Source organism: Pogona vitticeps, chromosome 11 (assembly GCF_051106095.1).
Source record: "Pogona vitticeps strain Pit_001003342236 chromosome 11, PviZW2.1, whole genome shotgun sequence".
Classification (NCBI taxonomy): domain Eukaryota; kingdom Metazoa; phylum Chordata; class Lepidosauria; order Squamata; family Agamidae; genus Pogona; species Pogona vitticeps.
The window spans coordinates 20,854,934-20,876,727 of NC_135793.1; the positions used below are offsets into that span (position 1 = coordinate 20,854,934).

General features: G+C 43.4%; 1 protein-coding gene across 2 annotated transcripts in view; it reads right to left on the reverse strand.

Annotated features, from left to right (window-relative positions):
- Positions 1 to 860: 860 nt before the first annotated feature.
- AFF2 (ALF transcription elongation factor 2) overlaps positions 861 to 21,794 on the reverse strand; it is a 413,936-nt gene continuing 393,002 nt past the window's right edge. For both annotated transcript variants that reach the window (XM_078380609.1, XM_072981115.2), the window contains 4 exons: positions 14,516 to 14,609; positions 11,622 to 11,671; positions 9,034 to 9,248; positions 861 to 3,769 (listed from right to left, as the gene is read on the reverse strand). In XM_078380609.1, the coding sequence (XP_078236735.1) occupies positions 3,648 to 3,769; positions 9,034 to 9,248; positions 11,622 to 11,671; positions 14,516 to 14,609 (481 nt within the window). In that variant the 3' untranslated portion in view covers positions 861 to 3,647. The remainder of the gene's footprint in view (positions 3,770 to 9,033; positions 9,249 to 11,621; positions 11,672 to 14,515; positions 14,610 to 21,794) is intronic.

Sequence of the window (21,794 nt, forward strand, 5' to 3'; positions counted from 1 at the left end):
ATGGTTTTTCCTGTAGCGATGTATAGAAGTGAGAGCTGGACCATGAAGAAGGCTGACCACTGAAGAATTGATGCTTTTGAACTGTAGTGCTGGAAGAGACTCTTGAGAGCCCCCTGGATTGCAAAGAGAACAACCCTGAGTGCTCACTGGAAGGACAGATCCTGAAGCTGAGGCTCCAATACTTTGGCCATCTAATGAGAAGAAAAGACTCCCTGGAAAAGACCCTGATGTTGGGAAAGTGTGAAGGCAAGAGGAGAAGGGGACGACCAAGGATGAGATGGTTGGACAGGGTCATCGAAGCGACCAACATGAATTTGACCCAACTCCAGGAGGCAGTGGAAGACAGGAGGGCCTGGTGTGCTCTGGTCCATGGGGTCACGAAGAGTCGGACATGGCTTAACGACTAAACAACAGCAATAAGTTGGAGTGACCTGATGGCACATAACAGCAATAACATGAGCTAAAATGGTAATACTATACATACATATGCAGCAGTAAACTTCACTGAGTTCAGTGTCTCTTACTTCCAGTCATCTCCAGCTCCTAAATGGAGTGCCTCAGCTCCATGTTTTAGGGCAGCATCAACCCCGTGGCCCAGTCACAAGCCACTTGTGGTCCCTGTTAAGTGAGTGCAGAAGTGTTTATTTTCACTGTGTTTGGAGAGGACACCACTTGGGCTCCAGATAGCACAGCTGAAGCTACCTGGAGGCTTTTCAGAGGTTGTCAAGGGTACTTTCTCTCTCCATCCCAGCTGTGGTGACCCTGTGTCCTGGACTTGGCAAGGAGGCCTCTCCTCCGCACCCTTCCATGTCATGCTAGAAGGCCATCTCTCGGCAATCACCACCTGTCAGGCAAGCAAATTCTGAGATACTCCCTTTATTTATGGGTTCGGTTAGATCTTTGGCCCATCACTAAAAGACTGCTATTATTTACGATGCACTACAAACTGTGTCATCACAGCTGTGTCTCTTGCATAAACACATGCACAACATATCTTCCAGTTCTGCCATTTGACTAGCAGTAGCTAGTCAATCATATTCCTCTTGGGTTCTTGATTTCTCTCTTGCCACCATGGATAAGCAGATTGCTGTTGCATTTTCTTCTTTCCTCCTGTTCTTAAAGGTGACTAGTGGCTGGTCTACCAATGGCTCTCCCCTGCCCAAAAGTCTCCCCAGATTGTTCAAATCACAGTGACTACATTTTTATGAAAGGGAACAACAGAGAAAATCTACAGAGCTTCTGACATGAGAGTGTGGCTACTCAAAAAGTGTAAGAGAGTGATTGAGACACTGAGAAAGTGAGGGTCACAGAGCGACACTTGAGATGATTAGGAGCCACTAGTACTTCACAAACTTTGGAGAGGAGTGGTCCAAATTCATGAAGTACATGAGATGTGTTTACCTTATAGATACAATGATGTCAAGGCTCAGATGGACCTGTTTGGAAACATTACCCTCTGATCTCAAAGCCCTTCACCATACCATGGAGTCCAGAGATGCAAATTTCACAGGACTGGTTAATCTAGTCTAGGGTTTCCCCTCACCTTCACAGAAGCTCTCCAAGGGGCTGAATTTATTTTAGGGATATAGTTCAGCCCCATGGACTGCTTGAGTAATGTTCAGACTAAAACTAACGCCTGGAGGAGATTCACCAACTACATAACGTCAGAGTCACATGAGATGCCACTAATTCTGTTGCTACGTTCAGTTGTAAAGTCCTCAACTCCTCAGGAGAACAGTCATCATTTGTCATGTTCCAGACAACAGCTTCGACATAAAAAATCAGATGAAAGTATGGAGAGCCGGTGAAGCCTGACTCATAAGAAAACCTGCTCAGAGCTTGGAAATACTATGGTAATTTTGGTACATATGATGGTCTGTTTTTTTTATAACGAAATCATTGGAATAATTACTTTAAAAAAGTAACATAATAACAAGTTCTATTTTTACTTTTTTTTAAAATGAGCAACATTCATGGTTTACTTCCGAAATGTTGCTTTAGATGGCTATTTTTTTACCCCTTTTTAGGTATCTAGATCTAGATCATCATTATCTTCATCATCAAACTAATGTTTTTTAAAGTTCCTTGAAGGAAGATGTAAGTTTTTTTTAAAATAGCAACTTTCACCCATTGCAATAAAGTTCCAAACTCTAGCCTTGCTTATAAAACACACAGAGAAACATCAGCTGCTATGACACCCAGAATGTCAACCTTCTTGCTGAGGTGTGGATGGAAAGATAAAAGGTCAAAGAGCCCCTTTATCTCACAGTGCTCTATCTGCCAACAATGGGGTCTCACTTGTAGGTGTCTCTTGCTACTGAATACACTGGAGGAAAGGATACGATCTGAGAGGGCAGCTTCCCACACATTGTAATGCACAGAACAGGAAGTATGTCAAAGGGAGCAGTGCATCTCAGAAACACAACAGCAGTGAATACAGGACACTAGCATGGTGGACAAGCAAAAGTGCTTTTGTCAGAACACTAGCGTATGGGAGGGCCATTGGTGACATTGTAATGAGTATTCAGGGGCTACAGACCCAAATGTAAATTTCCTCATCTCTTGTGCTAGCTACATGTCGCACTGGCTTTCCCTCCATTGTTGTTTTGTTGTTGTTTAGTCGTTAAGTCATGTCCGACTCTTGATGACCCCATGGACCAGTACATGCCAAGCCCTCTTGTCTTCCACTACCTCCCAGAGTTGGGTCAAATTCATGTTCCACTGTCTCTCTCCATTACCTGCTCCCAACAGAAGTTGTTAAGATCTGTGCTCACACGGATCTCTGTCCACTGCCTGCACTGGTAGAACAAATGACTCTTCTCTCAGATCTTCCTTGACCATCTAGATTAGCAGTATCTGGATGAGTCCCAAAGAATAGGCAGAAAGGTGTTCTCCCATTCAAAATACGATTGCATGGATCCAAATGGAGTTGAAACAGGCTTCAGAACATGATTATGCTGTTGACTCTAACTTTCCAATCGACAGAGTTGCAAAACCATCATTGTTGAGGCATCTACATGACACTCTTCCCAAACCATTGCAATCTCACGTTCTAAGTGTGTTTGTCTATGCACGTCTGTCTATGTCTATATCTGCATTAAGAGGTTCAATACTTTAATTTTTAGGGACCGCATTCCTGAAATCTTAGCTATCACCACTGTTATACAATGTCGCTGGGGCTAAGCTGGGAACAGCACAGTTCATCTCAACAGAACAACAGGCTGAGGTTCTTCACCTGTGTTGCCAGGGAACAGGTTTTTGTTTTTGTATATGCCCTCAGAGATAAGACATGTTCCTAATAACCTATATTTTCAACATAGTGCAATACTGCAGGGAATCTACTCTTCCGTAAAGGATGTTACAAATGGCAAGAGTGACAGGATTCAAAAGATACAAGGCAGAGAATCCAGACTGATTCAATCGGGTGAACCCCATACCTTGCTCCGGAGCTGTATTTCTATTTATGGAAAGTTCCACGTTTAACATACAAGACTTTTTTTTCTGTTCTGTTCTAAGCAGGGGGGAAAGGCAACCAAAGTAAGCTGGATGAATACAGTCCCAGAAAAAGAGAGGGCTTTCCACCGGGGTTCACCTGTGTGCCAAGCAGAAACAACAGGACGGAGTCTCGACAACCAGGACAGCAGTCACTACAACAAATGGGCCTCAAGGCGAAGCCAGTGGAGTCCTTGCCGAACGTAACGGACCAGATTGGTCATACTACTGTGTTGCGTCAATGGGCCCATCACCATATCCAGGTCTATGAAGAACTCTGTAAAAGAGGAGGAAAGGATCATGTTCTGTGTTTTTTTCTCTCTCCAGGACGTAGGCGCATTTGCAAAATACAACTGCTCGCTGAATTGGCTTCCTGCTTTTTCTTGAAAAAGCTCTTCATTAGCTTGCAGCATTTCAGAAAATAAGGATCATCAGCCATTCAATCTAACGACATTACTGTACTGAAATCCTCAGGCAACAACAGAAAGCAGCAGGGGAAAGAGAGAGGCGCTCCGTGATCCTACATGTGGTGACATCTGAGTAAAAATCTAGAGGGCTGTCCAAACTCTGTGTGCCTACCTATTTACCTACCCTACCTGCCAATCAAGGTTAAGACTGCTAATGGAAACTGTTCATTGCTATTACTATCCTATTTCTTAAATGTCATTATGGGTTGTATCCAGAGCTTGGAAAGATCACATTTTTGCACTGGCAGAACTAGATCTTTCCATGCAGCATAATCAGGGGCTAGGCTGCTGCTGCTGGTGGGTCTTCTGAGAGCTAGAATCCCAAAAAGACAGTGTTTCCAACTTCCAGATATTATTACATTGTTTGTACAACCCATGCACAGCCATTTTAATAAATGGCATTTTGGGAATTCGTCCTGTACATATGTGAGTCGAGAATTACTAAAAACAATCATTTGTAATGTATTCATGGCCGGGATCTAATGGTTGTTGTGGGTTTTTCGGGCTCTTTGGCCGTGTTCTGAAATTTGTTCTTCCTAAAGTTTCGCCAGTCTCTGTGGCCGGCATCTTCAGAGGACAGCACTCTGTGCTCTTGTGCACTCCCGAGCAAACTACATCACAGCACAGAGTGCTGTCCTCTGAAGATGCCGGCCACAGAGACTGGCGAAACCAGGAAGAACAAACTTCAGAACACAGCCAAAGAGGCCAAAAAACCCACAACAACCAATCATTTGTAACTTTATTCAGGAGGTAGAGAAAAAGACAGACTTCTAATAGGAAGTGACAAAGTGACCCTAGATGACCTAAAGCAGTGGTCTCCAACCTTGGGCCTCCAGATGTTCTTGGACTTCAACTCCCAGAAATCCTGGCTAGCAGAGGTGGTGGTGAAGGCTTCTGGGAGTTGCAGTCCAAGAACATCTGGAGGCCCAAGGTTGGGGACCACTGATCTAAAGGATACCCCCCCCCTTCTACAGGCGTCACTTTGTTTGGTTTGGGAATGGGAAATGCTAGAAGATGACTAACTGCAGGGACCACACCAAGGTGCATGTGAATTACACTTGATTGGGGGCTGAAATTCAAAAAACATCTGGAAGGGCTTCAAAACAGGTGAAACCATTCAAATGGGGTCCTGAATAGATGCTGTCCATCCTTGCTGCAAATAAAAACATCTGCCCATAGAAAGCATGGTAGCCCTGCACACATATGTAGGTTTATAAGAGTGGTGGGAAGGTGGGACGTGATGCAAGTCTCACCTCCAGATTTTCCAACATACGAGATCTATCCATGTTGAGCACCGAACCCTACAGATAGTTTGGTAACATTTACTGGAACGTGACTTCAGAAGTCTCATGACTGGGGACTCTGATTTATCAGGATTCCTACTTCCAAGAACTCTACCACCACCTTCATGTCTGTGTGTCTCCAGTGATGGTGAGCACGTGTGGCAGTTCAGAGAGAGAGAGTTTACGAGCCTGCCCAAGTCCCTTCAGTCCACCTTGAGCTCGTACAATGTCATAGAATGGTGGAGTTGGAAAAGATGACACCAGTCATTGGGTTTAGTCCCCTGCCAGGGCAGGAAACAGCAGGAGTAGAGCTATTAGTATTTTAAAATATGCAGGTGAAACAATATTTGAAACCTAATGAGGATTGAAAAGATATTAAAAGGAGGAGATTGTTCCCCACCATCAACATCTTCCTCCATGTATCACTCATAAGTTCAAAATGGAGTGGGTTCCATCATAAAGGAACTTCGAGACTGGGTGTATTTGAGCAACAAAAGAAACTATATTATTATGAAAGAGAGAGAGAGAGAGAGAGAGAGAGAGAGAGAGATGGAAGTTGCATTTTCATCAGCTGTTTCCCCTCTGCACTTAGCTTTACGAATAAGATAGATATGTTTTGTTTTCCACTGCTTGAACACCTGAACTACTTTGACTCATTTCCAAGCAAAAACTGCAACAAATTCACAATCCACAGAACTAATCACTAGATTATCTCTGCATTTAGTCAAATAGCCTTTTGTTTGTTTTTCTTAAGAATGACATTCATGCCGTGCAATCTCATGTAAAATATGTTCTTTTTTACCAGTCTACATAATTGCTCTCTCTCTTTTTTATTCTTTTTTCCCCTTTACTGCTTCAAATGAAAATTTAAGCAGTGCATAAATGATATGAAATCTGCTTTGGTTTAAAAACTTCTAGTTATCTTTTATTTTATTTTATCTGTGGTGGTGGGGCAGGATCTGTTTTTTTTTTACTGTTTATCAAATAAAACCATTAACAGATTAAGAAATATGACCTCAGTATCGTAATAATCATCACCTTCGTCATCATCACCACCACCACCATCCTCATCATCAAATTGCAGAGCTGGGAGGGAACTTTTAAATTTGTTGATTTAATTATGGGATTGCTTTTTAATGCTATTTTAAATGATGTTTTTTAACTGCTTGTAAGCTGCCCCGAGTAGGCTGTCTAGAGGGGCGGGGTAGAAATCGAATAATAAATAAATAAAATAAATAGACCCTCTGGGTCACTAAGTCCAGTTCCTGTCAATGAGGCACATTGGGGAATTGAACTCCCAACCTTTGGCTACACAGCCATATACCCATATACAGTGGTGCCTCGCTAGACAGTTACCCCACATGACAGTTTTTTTCGCTAGACACTGACTTTTTGCGATCGTTATAGCGATTCGCAAAACAGTGATTCCTATGGGGGAATTTCGCTGGACAATTTTTGGTCCCTGCTTCGCAAACCGATTTTCGCTAGACGATGATTTTGACAGCTCCCTCCGTCCTAGCAAAACAGGTGGTTTCGGGACCTAAGCTTCGCAAGACAGCTATTTAAACAGCTGATCAGCAGTTCTCAAAGCGGCTTTCCTATGGCCGATCTTCACTAGACAATGATGATTCTTCCCCATTGGAACGTATTAAACAGGTTCAATGCATTCCAATGGGGAAATGCTTTTCGCTATTCGCTAAACAGCGATTTCAGTGGAACAGATTGTCATCGTCTAGTGAGGCACCAGTGTACAGACACCAGTGAGCTATCCAGCAATTCATACCAATCACTTCCGGACTGCTGCACATAAGATACTGCAATACTGTATATTTTGGAAATGATCTACTGTCAATTATTTGAAAAATAAAATAAAATGCAGTAATCTGGGGGCATGAGAAATAAAGTAACTCTGTGCACTGTGTGGCAGAAAATATGTTTTCAACTGTACTGTCATCTGTTGGAGAATGAAGTCAAACCCAATAAGAGCAGTTGTGAATCTTTTGCATCTTATAACCCATCAGTCACTTTCTCAAAGAACCACATTTTTGCAACACAGGCTGTGAGATACTTTTCTCTTACACACAAATGAAAAAACTATCACTTTTTTTGGGTCAGCAATGGCATTTACAAGAACCTTTTTGGTGCCCAAAACCTACATTCTCTGCAAAATTATTGGTATCTTGTTGCATCTTAACCACAGGTAGAAGTGTCTAATCTGTGAATAGGTCATCTTTGGCTGCTCTTTGTTCAAGGGAAATTTGCTACCCCCTTGGGTGAAAGATAATTCCCATTGTTTCCAATGGGGTGGTCTCCAGCTTGTTTAACTACAAGCGGAATATTGCAAGACAAACGCAGAGTGCAGGGCTGTTAACACTCCACATTTGTGAACAGGATTCTGACCAAGGTTCTGAATTTTCTTCACAGTGCATGATTTTTGCACGTATACTTGCTGGGTTTTCACAAAAACAGGGGCCAAAATGTGAAAAGTTCGCAAACCCTCTTCTGGCCTGCCAGGGAGAAAATGTTTTACAATTTTTCATTCCCACTTTTGTGGAGGAAATCAATGAAGATATACATTCCCAGTCTACACTGATTCATTCTGGGATTTGAGGTGGGACGCTTTCTGAACCTTATCTAGTGATGCCAGAGATTGTATCTTCATGGCATGTGTTCTACCATCAGTTTAAGATTTTTTTTTCTTACAACAAAACTCCGGTTTTCCTTGCTCCCAACCAATGGTCATGTTACGAAGCCAATTTGTATTCAGTCAGACCATGGCCCATTTAATGTAAATACTACCTACATGGAGTGGTAGTGTACCTGTGTTATTTTTTGACAGGATTTTCTTCCTCAGATCTAACTAGACATACCAGGATTTGATCTGAAATCTTCTGTTTGCAAAACCTATGCTGTGCCCTGCAGCTGGTTTTTTTTAAAAGCAACATTAACTTATGCACTTGAAACTCTCTTGAAAGCATCTCCATCGTTCATGTTCTCTTCTCTTACATTCGTCAATATCAACAATGGCAATCAGATTCCTCAACAGGAGTCATGAACTCATGGCAAATAGAAGGCCAAGACTTTTAGCTGACGCGTGGCAAGCAACATCTCAATATAATTTCAATTACCATTGTAGTTTCTCCTGGCATTGTCTACCTTCTTTGGAAAAGTCAACTTTGACGTTCGCTGGGGGTTGAGAAGGGCCAAAGCAAGAGATGCCACTCATAAGCTAAGAGTGGGTCTCTTTTGTTCAACCCACTCAATGTGTTTTGAAAAGCAGCCTTCACACCGAACCCCCTCAGAGCTATATTTTGTTCCCAAGATTCCCTCCAGAAAACTTGTTCATACACTATTTTTCTTTCTTATTCCCTATTGTGACAAACTCAACATAGTACCACCCGTGGATGTATGACTTCAAGAGTGCAGAGTTCGGTCAATTACTCTGTTACAATAATTTATTTAAAATTAGGAATCAGATTTCATTTTTTTAAAGCATTACTTGATGCACATACTTACAAAAGAAGTGCAGACAGCATATGAAGAAAGGCATGCTCAACTTTTGTAAGTTCAGAAGGCAGGATGCCTCCACTACTGGGGTATAGACCATGCAGCCTGAAGGTGCAGGTTGGCATGAGCTGTTGGCCCCAAGGACCCTCTTTTATGGGATGCTTAAAGGGTCATCCATCTCCAATGTTTCCACAAGTGGAAATCAGTGATACGTGAATGTTGACTAGGATCTTGGCTATGGTCTTTTGAGAAGAGGAAGCAAGGGAGAAACAAGAAGAAGTTACCTTTGTTCTCTTTCGTCAACTTGTCCGCCATGTCCCAGTGCTCGTAACTTCGGAGGACATTGTTGGTGATGTTGACGTGGCTGGCGGCCATGTGGTGGATGCGCTGAGGAATGGTGATGGTCCCTGCAGAGGAGGATGGGGCAGATCCTGTGGTGCTCCCAAGGTTACTGATGGGCGATGGGCTCAGAGACATGGGGGACGGCGTTTCTGTGCTCCTGAGAAAGGGAAAGAGGATTAGCGTCTACATCAGGAAAAGCTTCCTTGTTGTTCCTTCAGCCACTGGCAACGTTTGCTTATGACTGTGGTGGAATGATCTTGCCAGTTTTGAGAGGGAGGCGGAGCAATTCACTGTGGCGGCGCGCTGGAATAAAGCTCAAGAACATTTATGGTTGGACTAGGAGTCCCGTAATCCACCAGAATGTAGGGACGCCAGCCATACTGGGTGGAGATGAAAGATGCAGTCCAAAAGAGTAACATTTTAAAAAGTTTATCTTGGAAAGAAATGATATCATTGGAAGCTGCCCTGCAGGTAGCCTTTGGCATGCAGGGGACCCATGTACGAAAAGGTCAAACGAACCCCTAGGTAGCAACTAGTTTTAAGGGAACGCATCTCTGAAAAAAAAAACCAGAACACTGAGCATCACTTTCTAATGGCAAAGCGGGTGACTTCTACAACATGTCTCAGAATCGGACACACGAAACAGGCCATTCACATTTTTGGAGTTTTTGCAACCTCAGATGCTGTCTGTGGCTTCACTGTATAGCCATTTTGCAAAAGAATGATAAGACATAAATGTGTCTCAAAGCTCTAATGATTTTCCAGCTGGCTGTTAGAAAACACTCGATATGCATTATCGGTCTCCCGTCAAAGCATAGGGTGGAATGACAATTGGCTGCAAACCTCAGCCCACACCCATAAATGGGGCACCAGACTTGAAAGCTCCCCATGGAATGGGGCAAGGAGCACTGGGGCATGTAAAAGAGGATTATGAGGACTTCTATAGGAGTCTCTAAGAGCTATCATCTAGACGTCTTTCTCTTTGGCACCCAATCATCTCTGCAGTATGTCTTCTGAGAAGCTATGCCTTCAGTTACCTGTTTAGTGCCACACTAATGCGCTTGTATGGATTTTTTAAAAAAAATTCGAACGCCAGCAATTAGGAAGCATTCTCTGCCCACTGCAATGGTGCATCTTTAAGGAAAGTTCAACAAATATTCATTTTTTTGGCCACATCTTAGAACTGCAGAACTGGAAGAGTTCCTACGGATCATCGAATCTGACCCCTGTCAAGGAGGCACAGTGGGGAATCGAACTCCCAGCCTCTGGCTCCATACATGATTAACGCTTTTGGATTAATCACTTGGATCCATGTAAAGCTGATGGAATTTTAGCCCAATCCACCATTTTCTCTCCTTTTAAATACTCTGTTTTATCTGGCACAGACATAAACTGAATTGTAAGTCCCAGCTAATGTTGACTGACTGAAGGAATGCTATTAACTTACCAAGTACCTAATCATTGTAAGACGTCTTCTGTAGTCGGGACTAATAACTAGATTTTAGCTATGGGCCCCACTCTGCCAACAATTGTTACACTAATCATCATCATCTGCAGAGCAAGAATGGCCTCTATGGATCGAATCCAGCCCATCAAGGAGGCCCAGCAGGGAATCTGATTCCCACCCCCTGGTTGTGCAGCTGGAGACCTCAACCATTGAGCTACTCAACAATTCTGAAAGAAGACAGGAGCGGCGTGTGGACTGAGCAACAGGGTGCCCGATCCCTAAATTTCAGGGGGTGGGGTTGATCCTGTACTGGTTGCGAGCCATCTGTAGTGAAGGGCGCTGAGTATTTGGGACACAAGCCATCTCTGGTCAAAGAGCAGTGAGAATTTGGGGCTAGAAATATTTAGCCCATCCCAGACCTGTCAGATCAGTTATGCTAAGTGACTTTTCTGGACTACAGGATCCAGAATGCCCATGTCAATAAGGGAATGGTTTGCTCATTCTTGTGCTGACAGCAGGGCTCCTCCTGTTTGGGTGAGAATACAGGCCAGTGCCTTGCAAAGGGAAACACATCAAAGGTGAGATACAAATGTATGCCTGATCAACACTACGTTGTGATTTAAGATTGGAGATGGGGCTATTTTAGCATTGATATAAAGGTCCATATAATTGGCTGGCTAAGTGCCTTCGTGTATTCACTGCTATTACGCCTCCGGTTTTATTAAACAGCACTTATCATATATCAATGAAATATTCATCGGCCTTTCATTACTGAACAAATCACTGGGGAGAGAAATCATTGCCCTGGAGATTAACTTTACTTAGGCATCCTGGAATGGCAAGGTACTACTTTCTACCCAATTAACAGCTATTTTTATTGCCCTCATTTGGCTTCAAGAACCAAACGGATGAAGAAATGGGGATCAATCAATCCGCATGAATCTCTTCTTGTTCTGCTTGTCACACTGTAACTCATGGAACATTTAACTATAATATAACAACTAATCTTCATCAGCATAAGAAATCCCCCGCCTTCCCTATCCCATTTCACTGCTAATTTCCAGAAAAGAAAAGAATACGTACTTTCCATTGCCTCCCCAAGGGGATGGGGCCTGCGAAACTTTGGATGAATTCTGTAAGAAGAACCAAGATCGGGAATCAAGAGTTAGGTCTTTGTTCACTCAGCAGACAGAGACACAAAAGAAGATTTAAATTGCATTAATATTGATCGTTGCAAGACAAGAGATTTCCTGTTTCAGCAGCAAAGCAGAACTTCATATATATAGAACCATGCCAACATAATAATCTCTTCTAAACTAAAAAGAGAGAGAGGGTGTGTGCGGAAATCCACACAACACCAGGTTGGATAATTAGCTGCCTCTAAGTAGGAGTATAAAAGTCAATGAAAGAAGCAATATCCTCGAACTTCGGAATAAATCAGGCACCTTTCATGAAGAAGTGGTTTAATTATCCTTATCTAAAATTCCTTCTGCAAAGGGTGCTTTTCACTTTGCAGGGGAAATTGGCAAACTTTTCATCAGGACACACACACAAAAAACCTGAGGATGATAACTTGAAAGGAAGGGAAATGATGGCTCATTGTTGAAAAGATCTGGGCATTTCTACTGCGGCAAATCATGCTGCAGCTTGGCTTTCTGGGTACATGATGCAACAAACGTTTCTGCATATCAAGGCTGGGTGAAATACAGCTTCCAAATGTTGAACCACAACTCCCAGCATTCTGTAGCCAAAGCCAGGATGAATGGAAGTTGTAGTCCAACAATTTCTGGAAGACTGCAGCTTGCCACAGTAGATGACTTTGAAGGTTAAAGCGAGTTTCCAAAGTTTTCTTAACATCAGAATTTGGGATTATCATGTTGGCTGTCTAGGAATTCGACGAGACACTACGAATAAGTTTCTTCTTCACATGGGACCCATCTAGTGTTAACAAAACATTGATTTTCTGTAGTCAGACTGGGAAGGGAACTAAAATGGTGGCTCCACATGGCATTTAATATGGCACTGCCCTCTCCCTAAAAGCCAGCCCACACTGTGCTGAAAGGTAAGACACTCTTGATGACGTTTGTTCAGAAAAAGTCTTATTCTTCTATCATCACAGAGCAGTTCACAGCCCAGAGATTGAAGCCCTTTTAGAAGGAAGGAACAGGAACAAAACTGCTAAACAGCTTTGTGTGTGAAGCATAACGTACATCTGAAAAAACATGAATAAAACAGTTTGCTGTGTGCCATCAAGTTGGTTTCAACTCATGGCAACCTTTGTACGGATTTCATTGTATGTGAGACGTGTGAGTAGTGGTGTCTCATTGTCATCATTCAATGGGTTTCCATGGCTGAGGAGAGTCTTAAACTCAGGTCTCCTCAGTCCTGATCTGAGTCTCTATCCTACACTGGTTCTTAACCGTTGTTACTCAGATGTTTTTGGACTGCAACTCCCAGAAGCCTTCACCATCAGCTCTGCTGGCTGGGGTTTCTGGGAGCTGCAGTTCAAAAACACCTGAGTAACCAAGGTTAAGAGCTACTGCTCTATAACACATTGGCTCTCAAGTGAAATAGTACATGGTGGGAAATTCTGGAATGTTAAACCAGTAATGGCCCATTTGAATCTATAGGTTAGCACAATTTGGAACAGTTATTTCCTGGATTACAGATTTCAAGAATGGTGCAACTTTTTATTATTATTATTATTATTATTATTATTATTATTATTATTATTATTATTATTATTATTATTATTATTATTATTATTATTATTATTATTATTATTATTATTATTATTATTATTATTATTGCCAGAAGCCACTGGCAATGGTGCGGCTAAAAATATTGTAAAATAAATATTATTATTATTATTATTATTATTATTATTATTATTATTATTATTATTATTATTATTATTATTATTATTATTATTATTATTATTATTATTAACCCTAACAACAACAACAACAGTAATAATAGTAATAATAGTAATAGTAACAGTAATAGTAACAGTAACAGTAAGAGTAACAACAACAACAACAACAACAACAACAACAACAACAACAACAACAATAATAATCAGCATCAGTATCAGCATCAGCATCGTCAGCATCATCAACATCATCTTAGAAATGCATATCTGGAAGGCACCCGATGGACAATTGAATTCAGCCCTTGTCAAAGAGGTGCAGAGGAAAATCGAACTCTCAACATCTGGCTCCACAGCTAGATATCTAAACCACTGAAATATCTAGCAGTTCAACTAGCATGGCTAACAGCTGGGGGGGATTGTTGTACAGTGGACCTTCGACTTACAGACTTTTCGAGTTACAGACTTTTCGAGTTACAGACTTCTCTGGCCGCAAAATTTAGGTTCGACTTGCAGCCTGAGAATCGACCTACAGACCAGAAAAAACAAAAAAAACAAAATGGAACAAAAATGGAACAAAAATGGCCGGTTATGGGATTAATTGGTTTTCAGTGCCTTGTAGGTCAATGGAGACTCGACCTACAGACTTTTCGACCTGCAGCCACCATTCCAATACAGATTGATTCTGTAAGTAGAGGGTCCACTGTAGTTGTATCGTAAATAATGCTACAGAACTGAGCACAAGCTGCCAAAAAAAGATTGTCCATCCAGGGTTTTCCCATGTTTCCGCCTGCATTTTCTTTGTAGTATTTAGAGAAGGAAGAGAATATACACTTTGGCCAAAATCTTCTTGTGTAAGCATACAAATGGTTCAACTCTTGGAAGCAAATGGCCTTAAGTTAAGAAATCATCATAGACATCATCCGTTGCATGATGAGTCACATAATTCTGTATACAACTGTTAATGTCTTCAACCTGATTAACTTAGAGCCACTTGCCTCCAAAAGTTATGCCTTTTATTTTATGCTATACCATCATCACCAGGAAAGATGATTTGGGCCATTATTCTACATGAATAGAAATTTAACAGAAGTTTAATGATGGTTACCTTAAAATATTCCATCAGAGACCTGGAATACTTCATAGCGTGGTCCTTTTTTAGTTTAAACATTCTCAAGTACAAGAGGGATAAGCATCGGTAGCTGTGTTATTTGGAAAAAAAAAATAAAGCAAAAATATATTACTCTGATGGTTAATGAAACTGCCAGCAAAGGACACCATGTGGCCAGAGTTCAGCATCATTTTGGGTTGGAACAACTCTGATGTCCTTGTAACCACATGATCTCCTGAAAAAGATCAAGATATGACAACAGAATCATTTGATTCCGCTCTCCTTCAGCCCCTGCTTTGGTAGGGAACTGTACCAGCTGCCTTTATCATATGAGCTGAGGTAGAGATGCCCCCCCCCACCATTTTTTTCTGGCACAATTTCAAACAGCTTCGCAGCCATGATTTAAAACCCCCGAAGAGTTCCATGTGCTCCAGCCATATCTCCTTTATGATGTCACTGAGAGAGAATTAACCATATCCTTAATCTCTTTCAGGGGTATTTAGCCTGCTTCTTTGGTCCACAGCAGGGAAAGACTCCTAAAGACCATAATCAGATGACGTATTTGCTAGAGCTAATCAGCCCACCCGCTGAATAGTCCTACCTGCAGTTTTCTGGCCCACAAAAATATCTCCCTGTTTTGGTCTGTTTCCAGATTGAGCGATGGCTGGAAACAAACCAAAGCAAGCCTTCCTGTTTTAATGTGTCAATATTATGAAGTGAGCCAACTTCAGGATATTGGCAAATTAAACACTCCCTTGGTTCCCTTGAGGGGCCAAGGAAGTGAGATATTTTGATTTCTTTAGACTGTACTGTATATTAGAACAGTGACTATGTGCTGCACCACCTTAAAAACAGCATTTGGTATAGTATAACAAGGGAGATTGGTGTATTAGATTTTGTTGTTGGCTTGTGACTGGGCCACGGGGTTGATGCTGCCCTAAAACATGGAGCTGAGGCACTCCATTTAGGAGCTGGAGATGACTGGAAGTAAGACACACTGAACTCAGTGAAGTTTACTGCTGCATATGTATGTATAGTATTACCGTTTTAGCTCATGTTATTGCTGTTATGTGCCATCAGGTCACTCCAACTTATTGCTGTTGTTTAGTCATTAAGTCATGTCTGACTCTTCGTGACCCCATGGACCAGAGCACGCCAGGCCCTCCTGTCTTCCACTGCCTCCCAGAGTTGGGTCAAATTCATGTTGGTAGCTTTGATGACACTGTCCATCTATCTCATCCTCTGTTGTCCCCTTTCTCCTCTTGCCTTCACTCTTTCCCAACATCAGGGTCTTTTCCAGGTGTATTAAATAGGTGTACCTAATACACCTATCTAACTTGTAATACACAAATTAGGTATACCTAATACACATGTTAGGTTTACTTGCAATAATATCTAACACCTAATTAGGTAGATATACCTAATACCCACACCTAATACACACACAGTATCTAACACTGTTTTCAAAGGGATGTTTGCTTTTCTAAAATATAGTCATCCCCTTACTTCCTCAGGCCCTCAGTGGAGCTGTCTTTTAAAGGCATTTCACAATACTGGCAAACTGACAGCAGGCTCTCGCAGACCAAATAGGGGTGCTTGAGGTCCGTGTGCCATCTGGATGCACCCAATGGCATACCGGACCTCCTAGTGACCCTATTTAGCCTGATCCAGCCTGCTTCAATTGCTCGGGTCGAAACACCGCAGAAATGTGAAGGGAGCCTCGTTTGAGATTGTGTAGGCTGAGACAGAAGCAGGAAACCTGACGACTCAACATGTATCTGAAAATCTCCTCTTTCAGAGTCCAACCTGTTACATACAGCACTGATGTTACCTGTCTGTCATGGGTTTGGAGGGAAAGTTCCATCCTATGGAGAGTGGAAGGCGGGACATCAGGAGGAGGGGCTGTACTGTATATATATGTGATGCCTGTGTGGTGAAAGGGAGATACTGGGAGATGCTGAGAGACACTGGGTTGTGACGAAGCAGCAGCTGGGAAGAAGAAGCTGTTGTGGGAGTCTGTGTGTCAGACAGGGTACTACTGTGTGTCAGAGTACCAACCTGATAGGTTCAGGTGTCTGTTGGTTAGCCAGAACTGATAGGTTCAGGGTCTGTGCTTCAAGTTAAGGGTTCTGGGTGAACCAAACTGTATGCTTGTATGAGTGAGAATAAGCCACGTTACTTTATCCTATTCACCTGATTGTTTATTTTTCCCTGTGTGTATTTAAATAAACCTTATTCTTTTTATTGTTTGAAAATCCATCCCTGGTCTGTGTGACTTCTTATAGGGAATGGTTGGTGGCAGCTTAGTGTAACTGTGTGACATATCCCAGTAGGTCTGGGTTTGTCACATTGATTGGTGTCCAGCGTGTGGGATACGACTGGTCCAGTTGTCCAGTGGTCCAGCAAAGCCTTGGCAAGTGTGCCCAGAGCAAGGGGGGTCTAGTCAGGGACAGTCTGAGGCGCGTAGGTAATCTTCTAGGTGTACCTCACGGGGAGGTGCGCTAGTAGAAGAACGTGCCAACTGGGGAGACTTAGATTAAGGTGCTCTGAGGCAGCCTAGTTTTGGCGGGAAAAAGCTGAGGCAAAACTGCGTAGTAACAGTGAGCTAGCTTGCCAGCTGAGAGGCCCAGCAGAGGGGGGTAGGCTCTGACTCGATACTGTTGCAAGTTAGTGCTGAAGAACAGCAGCAATCTCTAGGGAAAGCTGGTTCTGAGGCAAGAGGAAAAAAGTGGTCGTTTTATTTTGAGGCTTGACTTTTTAAAGCAGCCTGTTCTGAGGGGGGATTATGCCCTTGACTCGAAGCCAGATGGCCGAAATGAGTGAAGTGAAAGACCCCCAGATTGACCAAGGTTCTGAGGATGAATTTGGCTCAGTGCAGGGTGACAGCACAGGAGAGCAGAACCCAGAACTTAGAAAATTGCTCATAGCCCAACAGCATGAACTGAGGATGAGGCAATTTGAAATGGAGGAAAGGGAAAGAGAAGAAAGGGAAAGAGAGAAACAGCGGCAATTTGAAATAGAGAGATTGGAAAGAGAAGAAAGATTAGAGAGAGAGAGAATGGAAATGGAGAGGGAGAGAGAGAAAATTGCTCTGGAAAAGGAAAGGATGGCCTTTGAATTAAAAAAATTGGAACTGATGAACCAGAACAATAATAACAATAGGGATTCTGAGGGAGGCCAACTGTCTAAAGCTGACCTGAAGAAATTCCCTGTGTACCACAAGGGAGATTGTCCTGAGGTGTTCTTTTCCCTAGTGGAAAGAGCGTTTGTGGACTTCTCAGTGAGGGAAACTGAGAAGATGACCATCATGCGATCTTTAATCAGTGGTAGCCTGGCTGAGGTCTATGCCGAGATGCCTGAGGAACTGATGAAAGATTTTGCAGAGTTTAAAAAACTGGTGTTTGCCAGACATGGGATAAATGCGGAGCAGCTGAGACAAAGATTCAGGTCCCTCACAAAAAAACCAGAACAGACTTTTACCCAAGTGGGGGCCCAATTGGTGAGGCTGCTTGAGAAATGGCTATCGCAGGAAGGGACAGAGACCTATGAGCAGCTTAAAGACTTGATAGCACTGGAACAGTTCTATTCAGTCCTGCATGGGGAATTGAAATTCCAGGTGAGGGAAAGGAAACCGAAATCTGTGGCAGCAGCCGCAGAGATCGCAGATTTTATTTCCCAAATAAGAAAGCCCTTGGGTGAGGGGAAATCTGTAGGTAAACCCAAAGAAACCTACAGCAAGTACTCTCAGGGACCAGGGAAAAGCCAGCAAGGGGGAGGGGCCCATGGTGAAGGGAAGCCCTCAGACATGAAACTAAGACCTCAGATTTTGGAGGGAAAACCAAAACAAGATGAGAGAGAATCAAAATACACCAGAAAATGTTATTTCTGTCAGGGAAAGGGTCATCTAATCTCAGAGTGTGAGAAATTAAAGCAGCTAAAAGGAATGGTGCCTCAGAATTCTAGTGGGACCAAGCCAAAAGCTGTGTTCTGTGTCCAGAAAGAGCAAGGCTCAGTGTCACTGAGGGAGCCTGTTGCCATGGCTACTCAGTCTGGAACAGCTACCGCTGCTGATCAGGCTGAGGAAAATGGTCCTCTTGTGGAGGTAAAGCGCTGCTTGCTGGTGAAAACAGATTCTCAATTGTTTGAGACAGCCGGGGTGGACGTAGGAATACTTGACCGTCAGTATAGGGGGCTGCGGGACACTTGTTCCCAGGTAACCCTGTGCCATCCAGATATTATTCCTAGGGAGTTTATAATCCCAAATGAGAGCATGAAGGTGGCAGGGATTGAGGGGCAGGTAATCTCTCTGCCAGTAGCAGAGGTACCTGTCAACTTTCAAGGCTGGAGGGGAGCTTGGCGGCTAGCGATTTCATCGACTCTGCCAGCAGCCGTGCTCGTGGGAAATGACCTGGCTGAACATGTGAAACGGGTGCTAGTGATTACACGCTCACAAGCCACCACAGGGACAGTTCAGGGGGGTAATGATGAGCCAGAGACGGAAGCAGAGGGGAGTTCAGAAGCTGTGGTGGAAACCTTAACCACAGACAGCAGATTTGGACAGGAGCAAAAGGCAGACGCCACTCTCCAAAAGTGTTTTGAACAGGTGACTGACGCCCAGCTAACACCTGAAACCCCAGTGAGATTTCTGGAGAAAAAGGGGATTTTATATAGAGAAACCCTGAGGAATATCTCAAAAGGGGGAGATGGGATCAGAAGTCAGCTGGTGGTGCCTGAAAAGTATCGCCCCATGATCTTACAAAGGGGTCACTCTGACATGTTTGCTGCACACTTAGGGGTGAAAGGGCCCCTTGATTTGATCAAGCAAAATTGGGAGCAGATCACCCAGGATGACCCACAAGACGTTGTGACATACATAGACACCTTGATGGATGACCTAAAGAGAAATCTAGAGCTGGCAGCAGAAAACCTGCAAGCTCAGAAGGTCAGACAGAAAACATGGTATGACCACAAAGCTAGAGAGAGGCACTTTGACCCAGGGGAGGAAGTGCTTTGGCTTAGGCCCTGCAGAGAGAACAAACTGCAGCTCAAATGGGCAGGACCATATAGGGTCATTTCCAAGATGTCAGACCTGAACTACCTAATAGAGCAGGAGGAGAACCAAGCAAGGAGGGTGGTTCATGTGAATGCCCTAAAACCCTACTACAGAGGGGAACAGAGGGTTTTATTCGCGATAAAAGCAGCTGAGAGTGAGGAAGCGGAATTACCCTTCTGGGAGGGTAGAGGGGAAGTAAAATACAACCCAGAGGAGGTAAAGATCAGTCCTGCACTCACCCAAGACCAGCAGCAAGAACTAAAAATGCTGCTTAGTAAATATCAACAGGTGTTTTCCAACAAGCCGGGGATAGTGAAGGGAGTGATGCATCGGATCCACACAGGGGATGCACCCCCGCAGGCAGTATCCCCATACCGAGTAACGGGACCCTATAGGGACAAAGTGCGGAAGGAGCTGGACGAGATGCTGAGGGAGAACATAATCGTCCCCTCTTCTAGTCCTTGGTCCTCTCCGATAGTCCTTGTGGACAAGCCTGATGGGAGCATTAGGTTTTGTGTCGATTACAGGAAATTAAACCGTGTAACCACTCCTGATGCCTACCCAATGCCCAGGCTAGACAACCTGATTGAAACCATAGGGGGTTGTCGGTTCATCTCATCATTGGACCTGGTAAAGGGATATTGGCAATTAAGAATTGATCCCAGGGATCAAGAAAAGACTGCCTTTTGCAGCCCTTTTGGTCTCTATGAGTTTCGAGTCCTGAGCTTTGGTCTCAGAAATGCACCAGCCACATTCCAAAGGCTGATGGACCAGACCTTAGCAGGGCTCAGTGACTTTACAGTGGCCTACATTGACGACATAGGGATCTTCAGTAATACCTGGGAAGATCACCTGATACACCTGGAGTTAGTGCTGCAGAGGTTAAGTGCAGCAGGGCTAACAGTAAAGGCCAGCAAGTGTCAGCTGGGTAGCCCAGAAATAAAATACTTGGGTCACATGGTAGGGGGAGGAGTGATAAAATCCCTGGAGGCCAAAATAGAAGCTGTTCGTGATTGGCCTAGACCCAACACCAAGAAAAAAGTCAAATCATTTCTTGGGTTGGTGGGCTACTACAGAAAGTTCATCCCGAGGTTTAGCGAGATTGCGGCTCCGCTGACCGATCTGACGAGGAAGACGGCTGATGACCGCATCCCGTGGACCAGCGACTGTGAGGCGGCGTTCCAGAGGTTGAAGGAGGCGTTAATCAACTATCCTGTCCTGCGTGCTCCAGACTTCGACCGGGAGTTCATCATCTACACCGATGCGTCTAACAGCGGGGTAGGAGCAGTTCTGTGCCAGGAGGATGAGAATGGTGACCAGCATCCTGTGTCCTACCTGAGTAGGAAACTTCAAAAAGGTGAGAGACATTTGGCAACCGTGGAGAAGGAGTGTTTGGCCATAGTCTACGCGATCCAGAAGGCCAAGCCTTACATCTGGGGAAGACATTTTATTCTGTGCACTGACCATTCACCATTGCAATGGTTAAAGACAATGAAAACCCACAATAGCAAACTTATGAGGTGGGCTTTAAACCTACAGGACTATGACTTTGAAGTGAAGGTGGTCAGAGGGTCAGTGAACTGTGTTGCTGACGCCTTATCAAGAAGACCTGAAGATTGAAGACGGCGAAAGAAACATGGACTATGTGTATATAATGATGACAAAAAGTTAAATGTACCTGGTTTTGAATTTGGTTTGTATGAATAAAGGTAAATTGATGTAATGTATATGGTAAATGTTTAAATGCCTAATTGCTATGGTTAACTTAGAGTGGAAGTATAAATAAGTATAATATGGTATGTATAACTGTTGTTGTATGTTTTATCCAGGTTGTTTTTTGGGAAAAAGCACTTTTAGCTTTCCCCCTACAAAACAACTTATAAAGAGGGGAGGTGTTACATACAGCACTGATGTTACCTGTCTGTCATGGGTTTGGAGGGAAAGTTCCATCCTATGGAGAGTGGAAGGCGGGACATCAGGAGGAGGGGCTGTACTGTATATATATGTGATGCCTGTGTGGTGAAAGGGAGATACTGGGAGATGCTGAGAGACACTGGGTTGTGACGAAGCAGCAGCTGGGAAGAAGAAGCTGTTGTGGGAGTCTGTGTGTCAGACAGGGTACTACTGTGTGTCAGAGTACCAACCTGATAGGTTCAGGTGTCTGTTGGTTAGCCAGAACTGATAGGTTCAGGGTCTGTGCTTCAAGTTAAGGGTTCTGGGTGA